This window comes from Arvicanthis niloticus, chromosome 2 (assembly GCF_011762505.2).
Source record: "Arvicanthis niloticus isolate mArvNil1 chromosome 2, mArvNil1.pat.X, whole genome shotgun sequence".
Taxonomy (NCBI): Eukaryota; Metazoa; Chordata; class Mammalia; order Rodentia; family Muridae; genus Arvicanthis; species Arvicanthis niloticus.
The window spans coordinates 16,928,917-16,952,887 of NC_047659.1; the positions used below are offsets into that span (position 1 = coordinate 16,928,917).

The window sequence follows — 23,971 nt, forward strand, 5'->3', positions numbered from 1 at the left end:
GTCTTCTGAGAAATTCATGCCTGTAGAAATTCACTGACAGAAGAGCAGCTGAGAACTTTTGGCATTCCTGTTGGCCCTAGTCCCTCCCACTGAGGGACTCAATTCAGCTGAGGCCTGGCTGTCTCCACTAGGTTGTGCCACCGCTGCGATTTGTGTTTGCTATCCCGACACTACTGATCTGTGCTGCTGGTATATCTGTGAAGTGTTTGCAAGTGGACCGAGCTGCTGCTGTTGACCTGTGAACTGAACTGCCAATTTCCTGACAATGCAGATGGGATTTGCTCCAAAGAACCTTTCTAAACAGGTCTACTTCCCCCCATATCCTTTCTTTTTAATTACCTCTGGTAGGTGTTGGGCTAGAAGGGAGGTTAAAGCATTCAAATACCATCATTAAAAGTTGGCTTTGAAAAAAATTAAAGTTACAAGTTTTTTTTAAAAAGTTGTGGTAACTAAACATACCACACAACTGTTTTAATCTCAGCACTCAGGAAGAAGAGGTGGAAAGATCTCTGTTAAGCTTAAAGCCAACTTGTCTACGTACTGAGTTTTAAGCAGGAACTTAGCTAATAAAAGTTTTGGTTTACCTAGTACAGAGAACAAACACCTGGAAGCTGTCCTCTGATCTCCATACAAATATTTTGCCATGAACTCATGAACGCACATACATATATAAATAGATAAATGTAAAAACTGGGGTTTGAAAACTATTATTATTCAATATTTAAAATGTTAAATAAAAGAATATACAGTTACAAAAATTATGAAACTGATACAAGAAAGACTGAAGTTTGAAAAAACTGGCTTAGAAGACATGCTTAGCATGCAGGATTCAATCGATCCCCCAGAACTGGAAGGGGGATTGATGTACTGGAATAGTCGTATGAGTAATGTTATTTTCAACTCTAAGTCTCAGTTCACTCATCTATAATATGGGCTTGTATCATCTTTCATGAAAATGTGGAAAGGACGACATGAGTTAATGAAGCTCAATGTCTGGCTCTCAGTATCTAACACCTATCTGTCCCTTCCCTTTTTAAGGATATGTTCAGAAAGCACTTAGAGAGAACTCCAGGGAAAAGCTCTGAGTGGAGACTGGGGAAGTCAGGCTTCCTGTGTATTAAAGGAAGGAGCCTATGTTTTAGTTGAAATGTTCCCACTAAGAACCTCTGGGGACCTTGTTTTGCTGCTAAAGCTGCAGTCTGCTCTCCTAAGACTCATAATTCTAGTTACACACAAGTGACTGGGAATAAAGTGCTACAGAAAAAGTAGTAGTACTTATCTTAAATCATGGTGAGGCCTGGTTCAAAAGGTAGGGTAGGAAGAAAGGGCAATTCTACAACAAAAGCCCAAGCTAGAAGACCCTTAAGTGCTGGAAATTCTTCAGTGAGTAAGGGTATTATCCCCCAAACTCTCAGGAACCACAGAGTAGAAGGGGAAAATGACTCCATAAGCTGTCTCTAACTTTCATACACATGCCATGGGCACCAATACTCTCACTTTCTGATGTTATTGTTGTTTAAGGAAGTTCATTTGGGCAAATTCAGTAAGAGTCTAGCTCAATGGTTTTCAATCTTCCCAGTGCTGCAGTCCTTTAAACACAGTTCCTCATGTTGTGATCCCCCACCACCACCATAAAATTATTTTCATTGCTACTTCATAACTGTAACTTTGCTACTGTTATAAACCATAATGTAAATATTTTCTGATGGTCTTAGGCAACCCCTAAAAACCGCTGGTCTAAATCGTTCACAAACCAGTCTTGATCATCTGCTACTGTGCTGGAGCCCACAGGTGAGGAAACCCTTGTGTGGAGAACTGGACCTGGAGTACAAGTGCTTCAAGAAAACCTGACAAAAGAGTGAGGACGGAAGAGCACAGGGAGGAGGGCAAGCAGGGGACTGCTGGAACCAGGGAGAGGTGACAGTGAGGAGGGTAAAGGCAGGGGAAGACAAAAACAACCACTCAGTACTCAGTACAATCCTACCACTGTGTGGTAATAGGCACTTTACATGGATGGCTTAACTTCTCCTAAACCCCTCCACAGGGTTAATTGTAAGATAATTCATCAAAAGGCCAGATCTTCAGATTACCTAACTTCTAGATTTACCAGTTTTTAACAATTCTCACTCATGAGGCAGTTTACCTCTTTTCAGGATTTCCAACAAATTTAAAATCAAACAATAAGGTAACAAGCACTTTCAGGAATGTTCAATTTACCAGAGATAACCGAGACAGAAAGGCCATGGCTGGTAGAGAGATATTGCCAGGTTTTGCTACAGAGAGTGAGAGAGAAACCAGGAAGGAAAATGGAAAACCAGCAACTAAGGAGATTAACAACTGTAAATACTACAGAGCTGATTCAGCAAACTGGTTACTAAATCAGACATAAGTAAACTGGCCATGTGGCAAACTGGTTTTCAGCAAGTTGGACTTCAGTGAACTGGTTTCCTTAACTATTACATTAACTTTAGTTACGGATTGTGATGGCCACTCTTGGTTGTGGAGGGCATGCAGTGAGAAATTTTTGCTTAATTTGAAGTCAGAAGAGCTGCTTCTAATCCAGGTCTTAAGGTAGGAAGACATATCTTTAATCTGAGCTACACCTTCTGCTGGACCCGTATAATGGAAGAAGAAAGCTTTGCTCTTTGCCTGCTTGCTTTTGCCTGGATAGCAAATCCATTTCCTTCACTGGCATTAGGAGCCTATTTCTCTGAAGACCAACTGAGACACACAGCCCTGTGGACTAAGAAACTACTGGATTCTTGTTCTTTCTGTTCATAGCCAGCCATTGCTGGATTAGCTAGACCGCAGCCCGTAAACCATTCTAATAAAACCCCTCTCTATATAGAGAGATTCATTCTATAAGTTCTGTTATTCTAATCTGACTAAAACACAGATTAAAAAGAAAATATTGGAAGTTGGTGGTGCCTGCCTTTAGTCCCAGCACTCAGGAGGTGGGCACCACCAAAGAATGTCTGTGAGTTCGAGGCTAGCCTAGTATACAAAGCAAATTCCAGGATAGCCTAAGCTTCACAAAGAAACCCTGTCTTCAGAAACCAACAACAGGGAATACCATTCCTACAGTAAAATGTATACAACCAACTTTACCGAAATAATGCCACCTAATCTCTAAATAACAGTCACAAATCTTTGTAGAATTGAGCAGTTTCTATAGTTGAGAAACTTCAGCAGTGGGGGTGGGGGTGTGAAACTATTTTAGCAAACTGTTCTGCTGTACTGACTGCTGGATGTAGCAGTTCTTAACCCCAAAGGGTCACAGTCCCTTTGGGGTTGAATGACCCTTTCATGGGGATTATATATCAGATATTTACATTATGATTCTTAACAGCAAAATTACAGTTATGAAATAACAATGAAATAATTTTATGGTTGGGGTAACCATAACACAAGAAACTGAATTAAAAGGTTACAGCATTGGGAAGGTTGAGAACCTGTGCGTTCGACCGTGAACCTCAGAGTTAGATCTTAGTTAATTTGGTTTTTTGATGTTTTGTTTTGAGGAAGGGCAATGGTAAACAATGTGGAATCACCAGTCTTACTGGACCCTAAAATGAAGTAGAATATGGAGAATCTGAACAGAGACATTATTCTTTTATTTAGCCAGGGCAAACCTGTTTGTTGCTCATGAAACTACAGATCCTATTTTATAGCACTGAAATTGTCTCCTCCCCTTCCTATTACTATCCTTAGGGGTGCCAGGATTGGCAACAACAGTTTTACTTTTATTATATTTGCTTCATTCACATACACGTAAACATACAATGTCATCAATTATTCTGTCAAAGTATGGCTAGCTTAGTCTTATTAAATAAATGTGAGAATCTGCTGGGCCTGGTGGCCTCACTGAGGTAGGCTGAAGAGTTAGAAGCCAGGGCCTGGGCATGGGGGCTTGAGCCTTTAATCCCGGTACTCTGGAAGGCAGAAGGTGGATCTCTGAGAGTTCAAGGCCAGCCTGGTCTACAGAGAGAATTCCAGAACAGACAGGGGCTGTTGTGGATACATAAAGTGACCCTGTCTCACCAAAAAAAAAAAAAAAAAAAAAAAAAAAAAAAAAAAAACAGTCAGAAGCCAGACTGGTTTATATAGCAAGACCCTGTCTCAAAACAACAAAAGAAAGTAAAAACTAAAATAACCCTAAAATCTGTAAATACATACATACACACACACACACACACACACACACAAACAAGACGTGAGTGCTTTACTGTACACTTCAAAAATTTATCACACATACATGACGCTGAGGAAATGTCTTATACCACCTAGTGACAAATACAACCTGGCTTTTTCTTACAAAACGTCCTCTAATTCCTTCTATTATTATGATTGTAGGTCAATACTTTTGTCCAAACAAACACACTTATTTTGTTTTGGTTTTTTTTAGACAAGATCTCCTGGAACTCTCTTGCCTTCTTGTACTGGGTTTGCAGGAATGTGTTCCCATGCCTATCAAGAAACAGTATTTATTCACAGATCTTACAAAGTATGGAGGGTTTGGGTGTGATGTTGGACTCTATACACATTAATCACATGCTCAATCACTGAGTTTGCACATCCCAGCTCCTGAAGCTTTATAAACTTGTTTACTTTACACTGCCTGAGTATAAAAAAAAAAAAAAAAAAAAAAAAAAAAAAAACCAAAACAGCCTCTTACCACCCCAAAGCTCTTGCTCATTCGTATGAGACATTGAAGAACCATTAATTGTTACTTCTAAAATGTGTTGAAATATTTCTTCTGATTCCCCACTGGGTTCAAAAATCTCTTTGATGTTAAAATAGTAAAGAGTAAAGACAGATCTTTTCAACAAATCTGAATAGCACAAAATGATATTCTGTAAAATGCCACCATACCTTAAACCCTTTCAAGTACACATTAATGTTGTAGCTAATAAGAGATTCTACCTCATTTCTTTTGAAATCAACAAAAGCTATAAAATTAACTCGACAGCTTTTATAGTTCAGTTAGACTCAAGGTCATTTCAAGGCTTTTAATTACCAAACAGGATTTGAAGAGAAAACATCCATTCCATCCGAGGGGAAGAGAACAGATGGCTTATTCATTTTCTTTCTTTCCTTTTTTTTTTCTTAGAGATCCACCTGCCTCTGCCTCCCAAGTGCTGGAATTAAAAGTGTACACCACTACCACCAGGCCCAATTACTCACTTTCTTATTAGAAAAGTATTATTAAAAAAACAAAATAAAAATTTGGGGCTTAAGAGATGGCTCAGCAGTTTAAAACACTAGCAAAGAAGCAAAGCAACAATCTTCAAATGTCTATGCTCACTCTCAATCAATAAAAATTTAAGCTATGGGGCTGGAGAGATGGCTCAGAGGTTAAGAGCACTATCTGCTCTTCCAGCGGTCCTGAGTTCAATTCCCGGCAACCACATGATGGCTCACAACCATCTATAATGAGATCTGGTACCCTATTCTGGCCTGTGGACATACATGCAAGCAGAATGCTGTATACATAATAAATAAATAAATCTTAAAGAAAAAAAATAACTTAAGTGACTACAGGACTCCTTGACTCTTAATTTACTTACCTCTATTTAAAAATCTGTAAACAACTAGGCTCCCAAAATATTTCAATTTCCATTATGAAACAATCTCTATAAAAACTTTCTGAGTATGCCTGGTATGATGATCATCCCTTTAATCCCAGCACTTGGGAGGCCAAGGCAAACTAAGGTCTTGAGTTTGAGGCCAGCCTGGTTTACATAGAGAGATCTCCATCTCAAAACAAACGATAAAACATTGTATCTCCCCCCCCCACTTCCCTTCTCCCCCTCTCTCCTGCTCCCTCCAGCCCAAAGGTTTTTATTTATTTATTTTATGTAAGTACACTGTCCCTGTCTTCAGACACACCAGAAGAGGGCACCAGATCCCATTACAGATGGTTGTGAACTACCATGTGGTTGCTGGAAACTGAACTCGGGACTTCCAGAAGAGCAGTCAATGTTCTTAACTGCTGAGCCATCTCTCCAGCCTGGGTGTAATTGTTTTAAGAGTGAAAAACTAGTAACTAAGTAGACAGTAATTCATATGCCCCCCCCCAAAAAAGTTTTAAATAAAGTCATGCTGAATGAATGACATTTTTGTTTGTTTGTTGTTTTTTGTTTTTTCGAGACAGGATTCCCTGGTTGTCCTAGAACTCACTCTGTAGACCAGGCTGGCCTCAAACTCAGAACTCCACCTGCCTCTGCCTCTGCCTCCCAAGTGCTAGACATTTTTAACATTAAGAAAAAAATAAAAAGCAGAAGCGTTTTTACCATTTGGTCAAGAATAGGCAAATAAATAAATAAATAATTTTTTTTTAAAAAACAAAAGCTAGAACTTGGAAAAAAATTTTTAAAAAAAGTTGCTTGAAAGTAGAGCTGTATTTTCAACCTTAAAAACAGCAAATGTTAAGGAGCTCATGCCTAAAATCCAAATAGCAACAGATAACTCAACTCACAAAAAAAAAAATCACTATTCAAAACCTCAATTCAAGCTACCAAAGCCCTCCCACTTTTATTTCTATGCAAACGTCTCCAGCTGTTGCCCCAGAACCGGACCACTGCACAATGATCCAGCACACTTCACAAACAAGGCCTTTGCAGAACTAGGTTTTCTCAGCCATGTCTGAGAGTAAGTTTACAATACTTAACATGTTACCCATAAATTCTAAATTTTAATTAATGGAAATGTGTGAAAAGCAAACTTAGGTGAAATATTTTTGGGAAAGGCTTACAGCAGACAGCAAATTTCATCTTCAAATGTTAACCTAACTTCATCACAGTATTTCAGTAACTGGCATAATCGATTGAATCCTGAATATCATCCACCCCAACTATCTTTGAAATTTAATTTATCAGCAAGAAAAGGGAGTATTTGGGGAGAAAGCCAATTGTACTTTCCCACATTAGGTGACTGATTAAGCTCTCTTCTCTAAAGGCTGATTGGCTTCCTGCTGCCAGTAAAATGATTGATGAGTACTTCGAATGCAGCTCTGGGCTGCATGCCCCCTTTGCCCCTCCCCCACGACACTGCAGCCCCTTCCTGCTGAGTCCCCTTTTCACAGTCCTGCAGCCTGGAAGGTTCCCTTCTGGTTTTCAATTTTCCTTAATGAATCAATGTTCTCAAATGCAAGGCACTTGATCTTCAGAAGTTGGAACTCTTCTCAATGCTTAATGAGTTTTACAGTTAAAAATCCCTTTAACCACAAAGAGGGAAAGCTCTGAAATTAACTATGGGCTTGGCTTAGTAAATAAAGCTGTATTCACAAAAGAGAAAGTGTGACAGAAACAGGTTACAAATGGGAAGAAAAGTGATCCTGTTTTAAAGGAAATATTGAATTTCTCTCAAATTACACTACAAATCACCCTAACATTAGCATTTTAATTGTAAACAGAAAGGTGACTTACACAGGAATTTACATATAAGTGTCATGACACAGCACTTTTTGGAAACCAGGCCTTCTAATATAACAACGGAGACAACTTGTATGTAAGAATGATTATATAGTGTCTGAAATCCAGCCCTCTGAGACTCTGGGAGGTGAAGACTTGGTTTACACAAGCTCCATAGTCCCAGTTTCCAATTCTACCTAATTCATTCCCACCAGAAAGCTGGAAAAATCATTTCAGGGATTAATTTAATTGCATTTTAGCAGTGTGCCCATAGAAACATACATATCTTTGGGATGGCATGAGAATCTAAATCCAGGCAACCACGACTTGGATGTGGTTGAGTCTTCTCTGGAGTCAGTTAATTTTCCTGCTCAAACTGCATTTGCTATCACAATCTCTGACCCACAGTGCCTTTTTTGCACTATCTCTGTTAGGACATCACCCACTGTATCCTACAAGTCTTGGGCAACCAGCTCTATGTTTGCATTTGGGAAGAGCCAGATCAGCCTTTGGCACTGGACTACCCTTTTCATATTACCAGCTTTTATGTACCAGAAATGAGACAGGTAGAGGAACCATGGCCACATTTCCCTAAGCTACATCCTCAAATTCAGTCATGCAAACTGGCAGTTTATTGGCCATTTCATCTTAATCGGGGATATCTAGTCTCTTAAACTTTAAGGAGAACCAAGTTTCTAAATAGAAACTTTGTTCTAGTTTTAGGAGGGCCCATCAAACTTTAGATTTAGCTACAAAACGCTTGTTTAAAACACAGTACTAACTTTCTCAGTTTCCTTCTCTTCTATTTTGTAGACTGTTTCTAAGAACCAGCAAGGGCTGATAACAGCAAAAGACTGAGATGTTTCTTTCATTCATTCAACATTCATGGAACAGAAATTTCATGTATGTTGTACAAGAACATCAGGAGCTCAAAACTCCTTCTTTCCTGAGTGTCCAACCCTCTTATTCAGCAAGAATTGTTCCTTTAGTGGCAAAATTATCTTCTAGTCAGTCAATCACTTAGTAAATCTCTGATAAAAAGAAGAAATAGTTGCTTGCAGCTCAGTGGATTTTGTGACTCACCTGTAAGAGCTGAATTCTGAACTCTCTCAACAAATGTAAGTAGCCTGCATTCTCAGATACCTGTTTTGGGGTAAACATATGCTTGCCACTTCACACATCTTGTCCCTAATTCTAGTACATCAGGCAATTTCAGAGATATCAGAATATGTAAGAAGAGGATGTTTAATCTAAAAAATAAATTATTAGTACTGAAATGGAGTGGGGGGGGGTTAACCTCTATGAGCTTCAGAGTTGTTCTTTCTTTTCTTTTTCTTTTTTTAAAACAATCACTGTGTATGTGTACATGGGCAGGCGTGTAGAGTCAGAGGACAACTTGTAGGAGCAACTGCCAGAGTCCTCTGTACTAGGAGGCAAGAGCCATTAACAAATGAGCTACTACCTCCCTAGGCCCCAGGCCTCAGTTTCTAAAAACTAAAACAGTTATAACAGAGCTCACGGTTCACAGGGTTATGAGGATAAAGTATATGGGAGTATCTAAACACTACAAGTTAGCTAGTATTAAAGGGGAATACTGAAATTCAAAGAACAACGTTACACTGGCAAGATCTTTATTGAGTCACACTCCAATCCAGAGGTTCTCAACCTGTAGATCACAGCCCCTTCACTGGGTTGGGGGTGTCACCTAAGACCACCAGAAAACACAAGATATTTACATTACAATTATAAAGATAGCAAAATTACAAATATGAAGTAGCAATGAAAATAATCTTATAGTTGGGGGTCAGCACAACATGAGGAACTGTATTAAAGGGTTGCAGCACTAGGAAGGTCTTGAGAAGCACGGCTCCAGATCCTGCTCTTTGCCTCACACACCATTTAACTGAAATCCTTCCTCCCCGGCAGGCACTAGCTGCACTTCCAAAAAACAAAGCCCTCTAAATGGATGTCAGTAGGGGATTCCCCCAGGTGGTTTATTATCCTGTTGAAAAGGCATCTTTGGTGAAAGGACTGAAAGGGTAAGTCAGATTTAAAGGGTACAGTATCAACATGGAAGAAAAAAGGATTGGCTTCAACAATTGGGTTAAAATCATTTGACTTGACTAAAGAGCTCATTTAAATACTTCATCTGAAATATAAAATCCAGGCATCAAAATCAAGAGATAAGCTTTTAATTTCCTTATAGCCAAACTAAAAATTCCATAGAACACATTTGTAACAAACATGAACTCTCAAACACCAAGAATTATAGAACTCTTTAGGACAGAACCCCTTTTACTTTAATAACTTTTGCTTATCCACTCAAACTAAGTTCTGATGCAGTAATTCCCAATTGTTATTCACACCATTATGTGACATTTCTTCATTTCATTTCATTCTTCATTATGTGACATTTCTAACAAATGCTACAGAATGAGTTCTAAGTAGCAACTACATACCCAATGGTGTACATCCCTAACCCTTAACATAGTAACTGACTTACACTAAATTGGGACTCACACTAAGAAAGGGTATTCTCAGGCCATGGAAGGATATGCTTCTATGCACACTTCATTACTATCTCAGTGAAAACCAGGCTGAAAGCAAACCAATCTACAAAATGGCATTGCCAAATCACAACTTTAACAAGAGTCCTTAAAGACAGACTTGCCTAACAAAAGTAAATAAGCCAACCTCTTAGTTACATTTTTATTTTATTTTTAATTATGTGAATGTGATTGTGTTAGGATGCAGGTGCCCACGGTCAAAAGAAATTCAAGCCCCTGAAGCTGTAGTTACCGGCATTATGAACAGCCCAACTTGTACCAGAAACTGAACTCTGGTCTTCTGGAAGAGCAGTAATTGCTCTTAACTGGTGAGCCACCTCACTAGCCCATAGAATTGTTAGTTTTAATTGTCAACTCAACTGAATCACCTGGGAAGAAAGAAAGGCTCAGGAAAGGATTATCCAGATCAAGCAGGTCTATGGGCCCTCAAGCAAGCATGTTATTCTTCTTTAATGTACTTTGTATCTCTTCTGAGTATTTAACATTTTGTAGCAATGAATCTTACTGTTTTTGTTACCAGATTTGGTTCCATAACTTTATACTTCTTGCAGAGAAATGGTGCTTGTTGGGAAACTGCTGCCTAATACAGCAATCAAGCAACAGGCTTTATGAAGCAGTAACAAAAGGATCATCAGAGCTCAATGCGAGCAGACTGCACACTTCATATAGCTTCACATAGAGGAAACATAATATGCACTCTTTTCCAGTAAAATATAGATCTATTATGGAAAAAAGACAAGAATCTAAGTCAGGCATGAGGGTAGTGCTCGCCTGACTTCAGTACCTGAGAACCTAAAGAAAGAAGACATTTGGCAGCAACACTATCTCAGAAAAAGTGGAAGGGAAGGAAGATGATAGAAGATAGAGGGAGTGGAGAGCTAAAGAGGAGAGAGGACAAGGAGGAAAAAGGGAGAAAAAACTCAAAATAGTCAAGTACTAGTAATAATAGTAAAGTCACCCTCTTCTTATACATTAAATATTTTCACTTATATCAAGGGTCTCTCATATTTTGGTCTCTATGCTATAAGAACTCTTTCTACACTCTGAAAATTTCCTGAAGACTCCAAAGAGCTGGTACTATATGGATTTATGTATTGATATTGACCATGTTGGAAAATAAACCTGAAAACTTTTAACTATTATTTTCTTAAAAGTAATTAGTAACTCATTACAAGTTATATATTAACAAGGTCATTTGCAATAAAATATAAAATTGTAAGAATGGCACCATTCCCCAAATCTCTTCAATATCTGCCTTAACAGCTAGATTCTCCCACTCCCCCAGTCAGTATATTTAAGTAGACTACAACTGTAGGCAGAAAATCTGGCCTTACAGATTTATAACTAGAAAAAGAATCCTTGCTTTAAAAAAAAAATGGATATTTTTCTTTTATGTCAATACCAAAATTCAGTGATTGGTGGTTTCTTAAAGGTTAGTTCAAGGTAGAGCTTATAGCATTATCATTGGTCTGGGAATGTAGTTCAGTTATGGAGTGTTGCTTAGCAAACACAAGCACCCTGGTTCCAATACCCAGAACTGAAAAAACTAAAAACATTATCAGTAAAATACGTGCACTTGGTTACCCTAAGTTTCGTGTTGAATGATCTTTAACCCACATAGAACGTATCTCCTCCTCCAACCTCTATCACAGGTGCCATGCCCAAACGGGCAGCTATTTTCAAACAGCATACTTACACGTGTTTCACCTGCATGTGTTTTGGTAAATAACATATTACTGAGTTACACAGATCCTCTAAGTGATAAGCATCCTTTTTTATACAATACCAAAATTCATATTTTTAATATCACTACCTATCTCACCATAAAGTTTTAAAAAGCACTAAGAAGCTGTGAAGCTCATAGCAGCAGGTCCAAGATTTTAAAACTCATTATGCCGTGCAGTGGTTGTGAATGCCTTTAATCCCAGCACTTGGAAGACAGAGGCAGGTGGATCCCTGAGTTCGAGGCCAGCCTGGTCTACAGCAAAAGTTCCAGGACAGCCAGGGCTACACAGAGAAACCTTGTCTCTAGAAGAAAAAAAAAAATTTTTTTAAATCCCATTACTTGCAAACTGTACTTACTAGCAACAAATGCTGTTTCCTTTGGTGTGGTAACTTAAGAAACAACAGTTCCTCAGTCATTTTTTCAAGTAAAAAAATGATGGCTCATGAAAAAAATGCAACTAATTCAGCTCACAACATAGTCACAAAGCATTTTACCTCAAAACAACCTTCCTATTACACAGATATGTTTTCACTTCTGTGAAACTTCATCACACAAAACATCAAAAACATATACTCAAAGCCTGAGCTTTAACTAATAGAAGTGAATATATAACATTGATATTATATATCAATTTATATATATGTATTCATATACATATATATGAATTATATATATGAATATATATAAATATAATAGACAGATAAATTTTGACCTGGAAAACATCAGTGTCCTCAGGGACAGCCCCCCAAGAGGTCTATGGACTACATTTAAAAACCACTGGTTTAGACGCAAACTACATTTAAAGACTCAACATATTGGAAAAGATTAAGTGTAAAACAATTTAGTAATAAATGATCAAGAAATGATGAATGATGAAAAATGTAACATGTACTACCTCATTACTTTTAAACTACATCATTTAGTACACATTAAAGCCTCACAGTGGTGTTCAGACTTTTCTTCTTTGAAATAAACTGTAGTAATAAGAATATTGAATCTGATCCAGTAGACTATATATTATCAAAAATAGTCAAACTGAATCTTTTAATTCTTCCAAGATGCTGTGCTTCAAGGCTGAAATGAATACATGAATTAGAGATAAAGCTTTTAAGTGAAAACTAGTGAAGCTAGTTTTGCACACTGAGCTAATCTCTTCTTTATTTTCAAACAGTTGTTAATGAACTCTTTCATAAATCTTTATCAGATTATGTCTCGAGGAAACATAGGCAAAATATCAAGGGGAGTTCAACTGTCTCTTTACCCAATTAATCTTTTAGAGGAAAATAAAAACACGGAAATCTTTGCTACAACAAAGAATTGGAAAAACAGAATAAACTAGACTTCTGAAATGCTTTTAGAGAAATCTAAAATTCCACAGTTCTATCAATTGAAAGTTGAAAATTAAGAAGCTAAGGAATTCCACAAGAGGAAAAGTATCCTCAAATACTACTTTTGTTTCCAACAAAAATAGTAGTCCAAGCAACTGTGAGAGACATTCATTACTCACAACACTACAACCACAGATCCAAGGTATTGTAGCTACCATTTTAACAAGTACTTTAATTACCATTACCAACTTAAAAAAAAAAAAAAAAAAAAAAACTCACTTTGACAGAGAGAAGTCAATCACTATTGTGGCACAAACCACCTACCCACAGAGTGTATCTCCAAATCAGATGCTGGGATCTGTCTCTGAGAATTACACCGGCCAGACGACTTACCAACAATGTCCACAGAATTGACGCCTGCTTAAAAGCAAATATCAAGTCCAGAAAATAGAAAAATACAAATGTATTTTTCTGCCATCTGTAGTTTATGGTCGAATAACTTTTCTGCTGTCAACAAATTTAAGGGTTCAGAGATTGCAACGAGGATGCAAAGATATTTTTGAAAAATAATTTTCAAAGTTAATTCTTAATTTAACAAAGTTATAGCATCTACTTGCATGAAACATAAGAATTTATAATTCCTTAATCTGGGATTATATAATGCTACAGGAAAAACCACAGATTACCTTGAATAAAAAAAAATGTTTCCATAGTACAAAGGCTACCTTTTGAAATTTTTAAAACAAAACCTGTATTTTTTTTAAAGGCAATCTGGTCATTTTTCTCTTAGACATAATAGTAAAGCCAGCTTTCTTCCAACATGTTAAAAATTTGAAGTACAATTATTCCTTTAATTTAAGAACAAAAACTGGAAATGCAAATGAAGCTCAAGTAGGCTATTTTCCCAACTTATTTTCTCTCAGTTTGCTTTCTCAAATGACAACCATGGTAGTAGCAAGGGGATCAAACGGCTCGGTGCGGCTGGGGGTGGGGAAAAAGCAATCAGCTCCCAAGCAGCCAGCTGAGGAAATCCTGGTCCTCCCAAGCTAAAGCACTGTTAATTAGAATTGCTGGATACACTAGAAAAGTCTTATTAAAATAATTTAAATAACTAACCCACAGAAACCAATCTGTTTTCTTCAGAAACTGTCCTAGAAAGAATGTTGTTTAACAGGTCATGAGAACGGACAAAATACGCAAGAAATATTTCATTCCAATAAACTATGCCTACTTATTTCTAAACAATGGATATCTCACAATGTTACAGGTTTGGGTGTTGTTTTTTTCTCTTCTAATTTTCCATAAGTTACAATCCAAGCCCCTAAACTATGATGCAAACATTGAGAAACAAAAAGACTGGGTTGATTTTAGGAATATTGTACAGCAACATTACACCCAGAGAAAGAGATGTTTCTAAAATGTACAATTAAGATGGATCCAAAACTTCAGCTATAAAAACCTCTATATCCAAACAAAATTTCCTGGTTCAGTACCAAGTTCCTTAACAACTTAATAATTCTGACATCTCTGAATCCCACTTATCAAACAGAGACATCCATAAATGTTCAAGGAATTACCTGAACCAGGAAAACACTTAATAAGAAAGAAAAATGTTTTTTAATTATTCTTAAGTTGACCTCAAAAATACAAAATTTGAAAGCAAACACTTTCCTTCACAATTTCTCTGGTTTGGAGAAACTATTACTACCCATGTGGACACATTAGGAAGCTATCTGTTTATCTGTAGAAAGAGTTTTCTCTAATTCTGAGTCTTTTCCACAAATAAGATGACTATAATCTGTTTTTTACATACAAGTAAGTCATTTTCTTCTTCTATTTAAAAAGTTTTTTTTAACAACTGTACTAAAATTATGTGTTTTAACCTAAAATATATTTTCTACCTTTGCCCACAAGCCCAGGGGTAAATCAAGAAATACTAATATATGTATGAGCAATGTTTTGAAAATCTGCCAGCATTTTTTCATTAGCTTCCCTTCTCTGCCTTTTTGTGTACTTGCACAAGCATAAAACTTTTCTGCTACAAAATACAGAATCAGATTAGTAATCTTGATAGGCTCAGACTCTGCATGGAGGAGGCATATCAGCATTTGGCCAGTGGTACATCCAAGATAAAAAAATTTGGCCATCTAACACCTCGGATTTCTCAAGGAAACCAGAAAAATTTTCTCAGTTGATTCAGACTTGAGTTTTCAAGTCCCAGAACTAAAAAGTTAAATTTGTGATGTAAACTACTTGTTAATTTAAGAAATAAGCATTTTGTTGGTAAACTCCTATGGAGGGAAGCACACAGTACTTAGTGAACTCACTTCCTGCAAAGTATAATAACGTGAAATACACTTTTAATTCTTTATAATGGCTTATAGCCAGCCTTCTTTTGCTTTAAATATTTAAAAATCTATTCCCTCACCCTCTTGAAATAAAATGAACAAATACCCCCTCAAATCATTCATCTTCCTTTGAAATCCCAAAAGGGAGAAATCACTATTACAACTAAATGAGTTTGTTTGTTATGAAAACCACAAGCAACAGCAGAAAATAGCAGAGTCAGCACAAGGGATTCCTGGAAGGGTGACGGTGCATCAAAAGGCTAGCAAGCCTGTTCTGATGGAATCATAAGAACATCTGGAGGACTGTAAACTCAGCATCAATGGACTTTACTTCTTCACAGCACAGACCAAAGGCCTTCTCTCTAGATAACAACCTCAGGAAAAATGGAAATGTCACCAGGATGGAACATTAAAGAAGTACTTTTCTCCGCAGAAATCAAACAATTACATTTATCTTTGGAGAAAAATATTTATTAGGAAGGAAGGAAGGAAGGAAGAGTCCCACTATTCCAAAGGCAATTTTTTCTTATGTTTTGAAAATTCTTCTGGGCACTTCTTGGGTACTAATTAACTAACATAAGCTGTAAAACACTACATACACCATGCTTATTTTTGTACTGAAAAACAAGCTATACTACAAAAATTTCCCATTATCTTTTGAACCAATTAAGCTGCCCAAAGTTCCCATTGTTTTTTCCGGGGGGGGGGGGAGGGGGAGAAATAACTTGTATCATTAACTTGGACTGATGTGAAATACTAGAGATATTTCTAGCCTTAACAGACTGATTGCTCCTAAGATTCTTTTCAATGGTTCTGACCAGTTGAGGAAAAGATGAGTATTAACAAATAATCTGATTAAGAGCTAAAACTGCCACTCAGTTCTTTAAAATGTTCCTATGAATAATTAATAGTAAATGCATTGTTCTCTGGCTTTGCTTACAATATTCTCATGTAGAATTGAAAGTGATGGTTGCAATAAAGTCTGTCATCTGATAGTAAGCACAGGTGGGAACAGGAAGGCATATCAAAAATACTCTAACAGGGATACCCGTTAGATCTGGAGACGAAATTTTAAAACCTGCGTGGCAAACCTTACATCAAGAATTACAACATTTATAAATTAATGCCAAACCAAATCTGTGCATAAATTTAAAACGCCAAAACCATCATCTTTGTTCTTCCACACACTGCCCCTTTCTGCCCTAACTATATTCCTTCCTTCCCCTTTGTGACTTGGGATTTTATTGATCCCAAACATGCTCACATTCAGATCAGTCCCGACCGGATGCCTGGCCACCTAGATCCCACACATCACACAAATCTTTAAAACTCACAAGCTTTGAAAACATCACCATTTGATCACTATCTTATCAAGTTAACCGGGCTCTCTCCTAAACAGACTTTTCCTTTTAACTGGCTTAAAAGAAAGAAAGAAACTAAAGATGTACTGAATTAACGATGAATGTTTAATGAATTTATAAGGTTATGAAGAACCAAATCCAACCCAAGATTTCTCTTCTGTTCTTCCCCACTCATTCACCATCACCTCGATGACGTACTTTCAGGTTGCTTTCCCCACACCTGCCAGGTCACTGTCCTGATTGAGAAACTTCTTGCAAAGCAATTAATTTTTAGTGCCTCCTAACTGTCCCCAGTGTTTGCATTCAATCTGAAATCTGTTACTTGTTAGACACTGTTCGGGTCCTAGATCTTCCAGAGAATTACGCGTTTATGGCGCAGAGAGGGGAGGAGGCAGGAATCTCTGAGAGCCTGCCCTTTATTCGGAAATGAGGAGACGTGAAAGGTGGAAGGCAGGGCAAATAAATAAATAAATCGGGTTTGCCGCGGGAGCGTTTGCCCGCCGCAACGAGCACCCTTTGTAATGCAGGCCTCCCGGGGCTATCGCCAGCGCTAATTGCTCCAGGGCGCTTTCCAAGTTCAAAAGTTCACCTTTTACGACCTCACAAAAGCTCCTTACACTTTACCAATAAAAACATTCCGCCGCAAACACCGAAGGGGGTGGTGGTGGGGGGAGAGAGATATCAAACAGAAACAAATAAAACATTGAGCCGGGGAGGGAGCGGGAGCCAACACCGGAGGAACCTGAGGACTGGGCTGGGACGAGGGGACGCAAGCGGCCGGGCCAGGTGAGGAATTCTCAGCACCCCGGAAGAGTTAGGCTGGGCGGCGCGGGAAGTGTCCGGCAAACACCGGGAAAAGGCAGGTGTCCCGGAGCCCCAGGATCCCGCTGGAGACCTGAGCCAGCAGAAAGTCGTCGCCTAGAAGGAGCCTGGGTAAAGGAAGGCCAGGGGGACAGGAGCGAGCACCGAGGTCCGAGGATGACCATTACTGGTGTGCCCAGAGGCGGAGGCTCACGGGGCTGGGAGGAAGCGCGGGACTGCGGGAGAGGAAAACGCTCCAGGATAGGTGCAGGGTGCAAAGGTGTGGCGTCTGCGAGCTACCGGGTGAAGGAAGAGGGTGCTCCGTGCACCAGGGCCTCCTGGGGGAGGAGAAAGGATTGGCGCAGAGGGGACGGGGGGAGGGGAGGGTCCGAGCTGAGGGGACCCGAGACCCTGCCTAGAGAGTGCGAGCCCAGGGTGGAGTCCACCCTGAGGAGCTGCCCCGCATCCCAGAGCTAGAGTCAGCTTAGAGAAGGAGGGGGTCCCGGGCGTTGGGGCCGCCCGGGCTCAGAAGGCCCCTTACCCACCGTTGCGCGGCGGCGGAGGGAGCGCGGCGGGCGGCTCCAGGAACCCCGCCGAGCCCCCGCCGCCTCCCCCTCCGCTAGGTGGCCGTTCGTCCCGCTCCATGCGGCGGTGCTCAGGGCCCTCGCTGGCTTTGCTGCTCCGCCATGACTTGCGCCCTCGTAGTCGTCGTCCTGGTCTCCCACCGGGGGGAGGGGGCTGTCAGGGGCCGGCAAGCTCTCGGCCGCCGCACACTCTCTGGGCCCCTGAGCCGCCGGGCTCCGCGCCCCTCCGCGCCGCGCCCCCTCAGCACTGGCCAGCTCCCTCCTCTGACGTCACGCGCCGCTGCCACGCACGTGCCCGTGGGGAATGCTAGGAAATGTAGTCCTCCCGGCGAGGCTGGCCACACGGGATTCTACCAATTGAAGGGGTGAAGAAAAAAAATACGAGGACTTGAGTAGGGAGAATCCTAACCTATCATTATTACAAACTCAATAAAATTTCTAATATATCTATATAATAAAAAACTGTGTTACAGTTTTCTCTTTATTGTAACTTATCCGTGTTCACAGTTTTCTGTGATTCCAACTGTCTCCCCGCACTAATAATGAACCTTTCCAAGGAGGTGGATCCACCGGGAACCGGGTGAGCACGTGCAACCAAGCCCAGCCCTGTCGGGGAAGGCCCCCAGGGGGCGGGGTTTGTAGGTACTCATGAGGGCTTTCCTCCCCGGCTGAGCGACAAATTGGACCAGAGATTAAAGGACCCGAGTTTAACCCGAGGTGACTGCGTTCGTATGCAAATAGAATCTATACAACTCTGCTTTCCGGAGAAGTGTTTAAAGCCCTTTACCTCCGGGTGGGCGGGAAACTTAAAGTTTCTCTTCCTCCTCTTTCATTCCTCGCACCCTGCCCATAGAACAGATGGACAAACTAAGATCAGTTCCATTGATGCCACCAAAGAAAACCTGGGACTCCTGATTCCGTGTGTCTTAAAGAGCTCTTAAGAGCTTTTAAGAGTGTCCCTTTTCCCGGAGTGTTCTCCTTCCCATCTCTGTTCAGTTTACCTGTCTGAAAAATGAGAATTGTGATAAGGACCGGGTCCAGTGCTAAGAGGCCAACTCTCACATACACACACTATCGCCTCAGTTTACCGAAGTTCCCACCAAATAAAATCCTGGATTTTCTCCGCTCCCTCCTCCAGGGCCCACCTCCCGCTGCCACCAGGTGGCGCGCGGCCACGGGCCCTCAGGACCAGATGTGGTGGCAGTTTTCAGTGATGCTGTCCCCCACCACGCCACACGCTCGCACCTCTCTCTCTCTCTCTCTCTCTCTCTCTCCCTCCCTCCCTCCCTCCCTCCTCTCTCTCTCTCTCTCTCTCTCTCTCTCTCTCTCTCTCTCACACACACACACACACACACACACACACCTCCCTTAGGGAAAGACTTAAGTTTCAGTCCGGAACTTAAATGTTTAAATGCTATCTGGCCTACTATAAATCAAAGAACCTGGTGCTTTGCTTGGCTTTCCTCTAATGGGTCATATTGAAGCATCTTCATTCTGTCACCTCATTCTGCCCCATCTGCCCCTGCAACCCTCTGGCTCTTGTAAGTCATTCTTAATTGTTTAAAAGTCTTTTATCTTGGCATATAAATCTAACCTGCTCCGATTCCTGCCCACATTGCTCCCGTGCCTCTCTTCTTACCTGCTATTGAGGAGGCTTTGCCACACCTCCCTGCACTTTCCAATAGCTGTCCATTATCAGTATTAGTTAGCTTGATTTAATCCTTAATTGGTGCCAGCAGCTGTTAGGAGAGATTTACACTAATGCTATGTGGTTTAAACTTCCCACACCTGCTCACTGAAGTAGCTCTGGTATTGGAACTCTCACATACAAATGAAATGGCACGAAAGTGATGTCCATTATATACTCAGTGGGTTAGAAAGCTGAAATGCCCTTGGCCTGACCTCTGTAAACTCTTTTTTTTAAAGATTTATTTATTTATTTATTTATTTATCTATTTATTTATTTAATGTATATAAGCACACTATCCTTGAAACATCAGAAGAGGGCATCAGATTCAATTACAGATGGTTGTGAGCCACCATGTGGTTGTTGGGAATTGAACTCATGACCTTTGGAAGAGCAGCCAGTGCTCTTAACCTTTGAGCCATCTCTCCAGCCCCCTCTTTTTTTCTTTTCTTTTCTTTTTTTTTTTAAGATTTGTTTATTTATTTTATGTATATGAGTACACTGTAGCTGTTCTCAAACACACCAGAAGAAGGCATCTGATCCCATTACAGATGGTTGTGAGCCACCATGTGGTTGCTGGGAATTAAACTCAGGACCTCTAAAAGAGTAGTCGGTGCTCTTAACCACTGAGCCATCTCTCCAGGACCCTCTGTAAAATCTTCTTGTTTTTGGTTTTTCGAGGCAGGTTTTTCTGTGTAGCCCTGCTTCTGCTCTGGATTCTAAAATGTGTCAGGATCACATAGCCTTCCCAGAGCCAGAGTTTCCCTCTCTCACAGACTCCTGGGTGCAGAAGATTACCTTTCCCTGGAAAGCCAAGTGACTCTGCCGACATCTTTGCCTGAGGTTTGGAAGATGGATAAAGACTGTATGCCAACCCAAAGAGGAATCCAACCACATGCTCAGCTCCTGGAAACAACTCTTGATTCCTTTCAGCTCTGAGCTCTCTCCTTCCCAAAGCCTTCCCAGATACCCTCCCCCAGCCAGCCCCTTTACTCTCTCATCATTATCTCCTCGGCTGCTAGGCAGCATGCAGTAGACACAAAATAGGCATCCACTAAGAGTCCAGCACCCATACTTGGTCTTTTTTTTTCTAATTTCCTGACATTTTGCTCACAACCCTGAGAAGTAAGTGCCCTCTACTCTGAGTTTACAGTTGTAGAGACAGGCTTAGGGAGACAGATTTAAAGGGCTCTCAGCATTTACATGGAAGACAGAAGAAGTGGAAAGAAATATATATATATATATATATATATATATATATATATATATATATGGATGAGGATTAATCTGAAGGATACCCATCCTGAGGTCATGCTTTCCTTACCCTATAATGAATGATGTAGACACAAATCAAATAATTGCATGAGTGCTATAGCTAAGAACTGTCACATATGCCAGTTAGGCATGGGGACGGGGGGGGGGGGGGCCGGGAATAGGGTAACGGGATTCCTGAAAGATTTTTGAGATAGAAAGCAACAAAAGTCTGGTGGTCTAGCATGAATGAGCCAGCCTGAATGAAAAGACTGGAAGTTACAACACAAACCAAGGTCCTAAGACCTTAGGGACTTGGTACATTTGAGCTGTGGGTTAATCATGCTGATAGAGATGTTGTCAGAGGACACCATACGTTGTCCAGAGGGGACAGAGTTCCTCTTGTGGTCTCTGCCTTGCTCTACCTAACAGGGCCTGCCTTAAAGAGTCAGGCACACTGCCTTCATCCATGAGAAAGCTAAAAAAAGAGCATTCCTGCCTTGTTGAATTTGGTTTAAGTACACTTTGTCCATATTTTGAAAACATTGGAAGCGTGTTATAAAACCTACAATTTTAAAAAAAAAAAAGGAAGTTTCTAATGAAGATCTTCTTTTGTTATTTTCATTAAAATTTTCTCCTTTATTTTAACCATCATATTCCAATAACATTCAAACAAAACATGTAACAAATTCCAAAATGCCCCATAGCTTTATGTATTTTTTTTATTGGATATTTTATTTATTTACATTTCAAATGTTATTCCCTGAAGAGCTTCTTCAATTCCTGTCTGTAAGATCTTCTCCTTGGAAATCACCTCCACGCTGGTGTCTTGTGTACCCTTTCAAACTTGGTCTGTGTGCAGAAGAACATGCCCAATAATTGGTTTTTATATTAGGCCTTGACTTCTCTGCAGGGATCTCTAGACACTTGTTTATAAACAGGCATAATGGCACATGCCTTTAATCTCAGCACTCCTGGAACTCACTCTGTAGAGTAGGCTATCCTCTAACTCACAGAGATTCAACTGCCTCAGCCAGAACAGCCAGGAGCCAGGATTGTTACATAGAGAAACCCTGTTTCAGAAAGAAAGAAAGAAAGAGAGAGAGAGAGAAAGGGAAAGAGAGAAAGAGAGAGAAAGGGGAGAAAGAAAGGGAAGGAAGGAAGAAAGGAAGGAAGAAAGGAGGGTTGGAGAGATGGCTCAGTGGTTAAGAGCACTTCCAGAGGTCCTGAGTTCAATTCCCAGCAACCATGTCATGGCTCACAACCATCTGTAATGGGATTTGATGTCTTCTTCTGGTGTATCTGAAGACAGTGACAGTATATTCACATATATAAAATAAATAACTCTTTAAAAGAAAGAAAGAAACTCATAACAAACACTGGCTGCACACATGACTTTTTAACTGAAGTCAGCTGAGAGTTGATATGGTACTTATATATCTTTGGCTAGGTCAGAGGTTCTCCAACTCAAGAGACCCTGGGGGTTTCCTGAGAACACAAGTTGCTGGATCCCCACCTCCTGTGAATCTCTGGCTTAGTAACTAGGCTGGGGCCTGTGAGTTTGTATTTCTAACAAGTTCCCAGGTGATCCTGAGGGAGGCAGCTGGCTTCGGGCAGAGAGTCTGAAAGCTTCTGAGCCAGCTGCAGAGCTGCAAGGAGCGCAACAACGCATGAATGCAACGGTGGCCTATTTGCCTCTCTATGGGGAGCTGGAAACAGGAAACAACCTGTGGGAAAATGGCAATGAAGAGGTGCAGTTCTTTGGAGGAAATACTTGAGAGCAGAGGTAGGGAGTGAATGGGTGTGGCTGAATGCAAGGCACAAGTCAGTGTTCCTTGCTTGTGCAATACAGGCTTAGTAAGCCAGGTAAACATGTGAGTGATCAGAAGAGGGGTCACCTTCAGTGACAACATAGAAAAGGAGTCCAACCTCTAAGGGTGTGCAGAGGGTTGGAAGGGCCTACAAAGAGTCTGAGAAGGACCCCTTGTTGAAATAAAAGGGGGAAATCAAAGGGAAACTGAGGTGGGAGACAGTTTAACAGTGAACCCGAGCTCAGAAGCTAGGGAAACTGACTCCACAGTTAATTGCTTGCTTTGCAAATATGAGAACCTGAACTGGGATCTCCCAGCGTCCACATTAAATGGGGTCCTGTGGGTATAAGTAGCCTCAGAAGTGGAGAGGCAGAAACAGGAAGGGCCCTGGAGCTCACTAGCCAACCAGTATAACCAAAAGAAAGAGCTCCAGGTTCAGTGAGAGGCTTTGTCTCAAATAAGCATCAATGGAGGCAGAAGTGTGTTGACCTAACCAACAGGCTTGAGCACTTTCAGGAGAGCACATGGAAATACTGGGGGGGGGGGGGGGGGGGGCGGGGGGGGGGAGGGGAGGAGGGAGGGAGGAGGGGACGGAATATGAAATTAGGAAGGGTAGGAGATACTGTCTTGAATTTCATTACAGTGGATCTCAAAAGACCCAACCTCTTGGTTCAGCAGAGGCCTAAGATCCCAGGAGCTAGCAATTAATGCCTGGGGATCTGAGAAATCAGACGCTCTGCTGAGGATGGAAAGGAGAGAGCTGTTCTCAGCACAGCAGAAAGAGGAAAAAGAAGGAAGATGTGGAAGAGAAAGAGGTTGAACCTTGAAAAGGCTAGAACCGACAGTGTCGGGGGCGGGGGAGGGGACAGGATGGCTTTGTCAGAGCAAGGACTGAACTGGAAGTACCACTTGAACTTTGCGATCATTCCAAAGAGACTATTTTCTCCCTTTTATCGATGGGAAAACTGGGTCTCAAAAAGGCAAAAAGGACACATGCTAGGCCGCTCATTTTACAGAACGGGACCTCAGTCGGTCGCAAGGCTGCACTTCTCTTACTGCCTGGCTGCTGCTACAGTCCTCTCCCAGAGACACTTT

General features: G+C 40.6%; 2 protein-coding genes across 13 annotated transcripts in view; one reads left to right on the forward strand and one right to left on the reverse strand.

Annotated features, from left to right (window-relative positions):
• Positions 1-18,492, reverse strand: part of Nr6a1 (nuclear receptor subfamily 6 group A member 1) — a 191,343-nt gene extending 172,851 nt beyond the window's left edge. For 5 of the 12 annotated variants that reach the window (XR_013108558.1, XR_013108560.1, XR_013108559.1 and 2 more), the window contains exon 1: positions 18,089-18,489. Coding sequence is in view for 6 of the 12 variants with exons in the window: in XM_076928680.1 (XP_076784795.1) it covers positions 18,089-18,188 (100 nt within the window). In the remaining 6 variants the exon portion in view is untranslated. Of the gene's footprint in view, positions 1-18,088 lie in introns of all 12 variants that reach the window. The other 7 variants (XR_013108563.1, XM_076928681.1, XM_076928678.1 and 4 more) reach the window with 3 other exon arrangements.
• A 4,209-nt stretch (positions 18,493-22,701) lies between these two features.
• Positions 22,702-23,971, forward strand: part of Olfml2a (olfactomedin like 2A) — a 34,106-nt gene continuing 32,836 nt past the window's right edge. The window contains exon 1 of the mRNA XM_076928686.1: positions 22,702-22,851. The gene's annotated coding sequence lies outside the window, so the exon portion shown is untranslated. The remainder of the gene's footprint in view (positions 22,852-23,971) is intronic.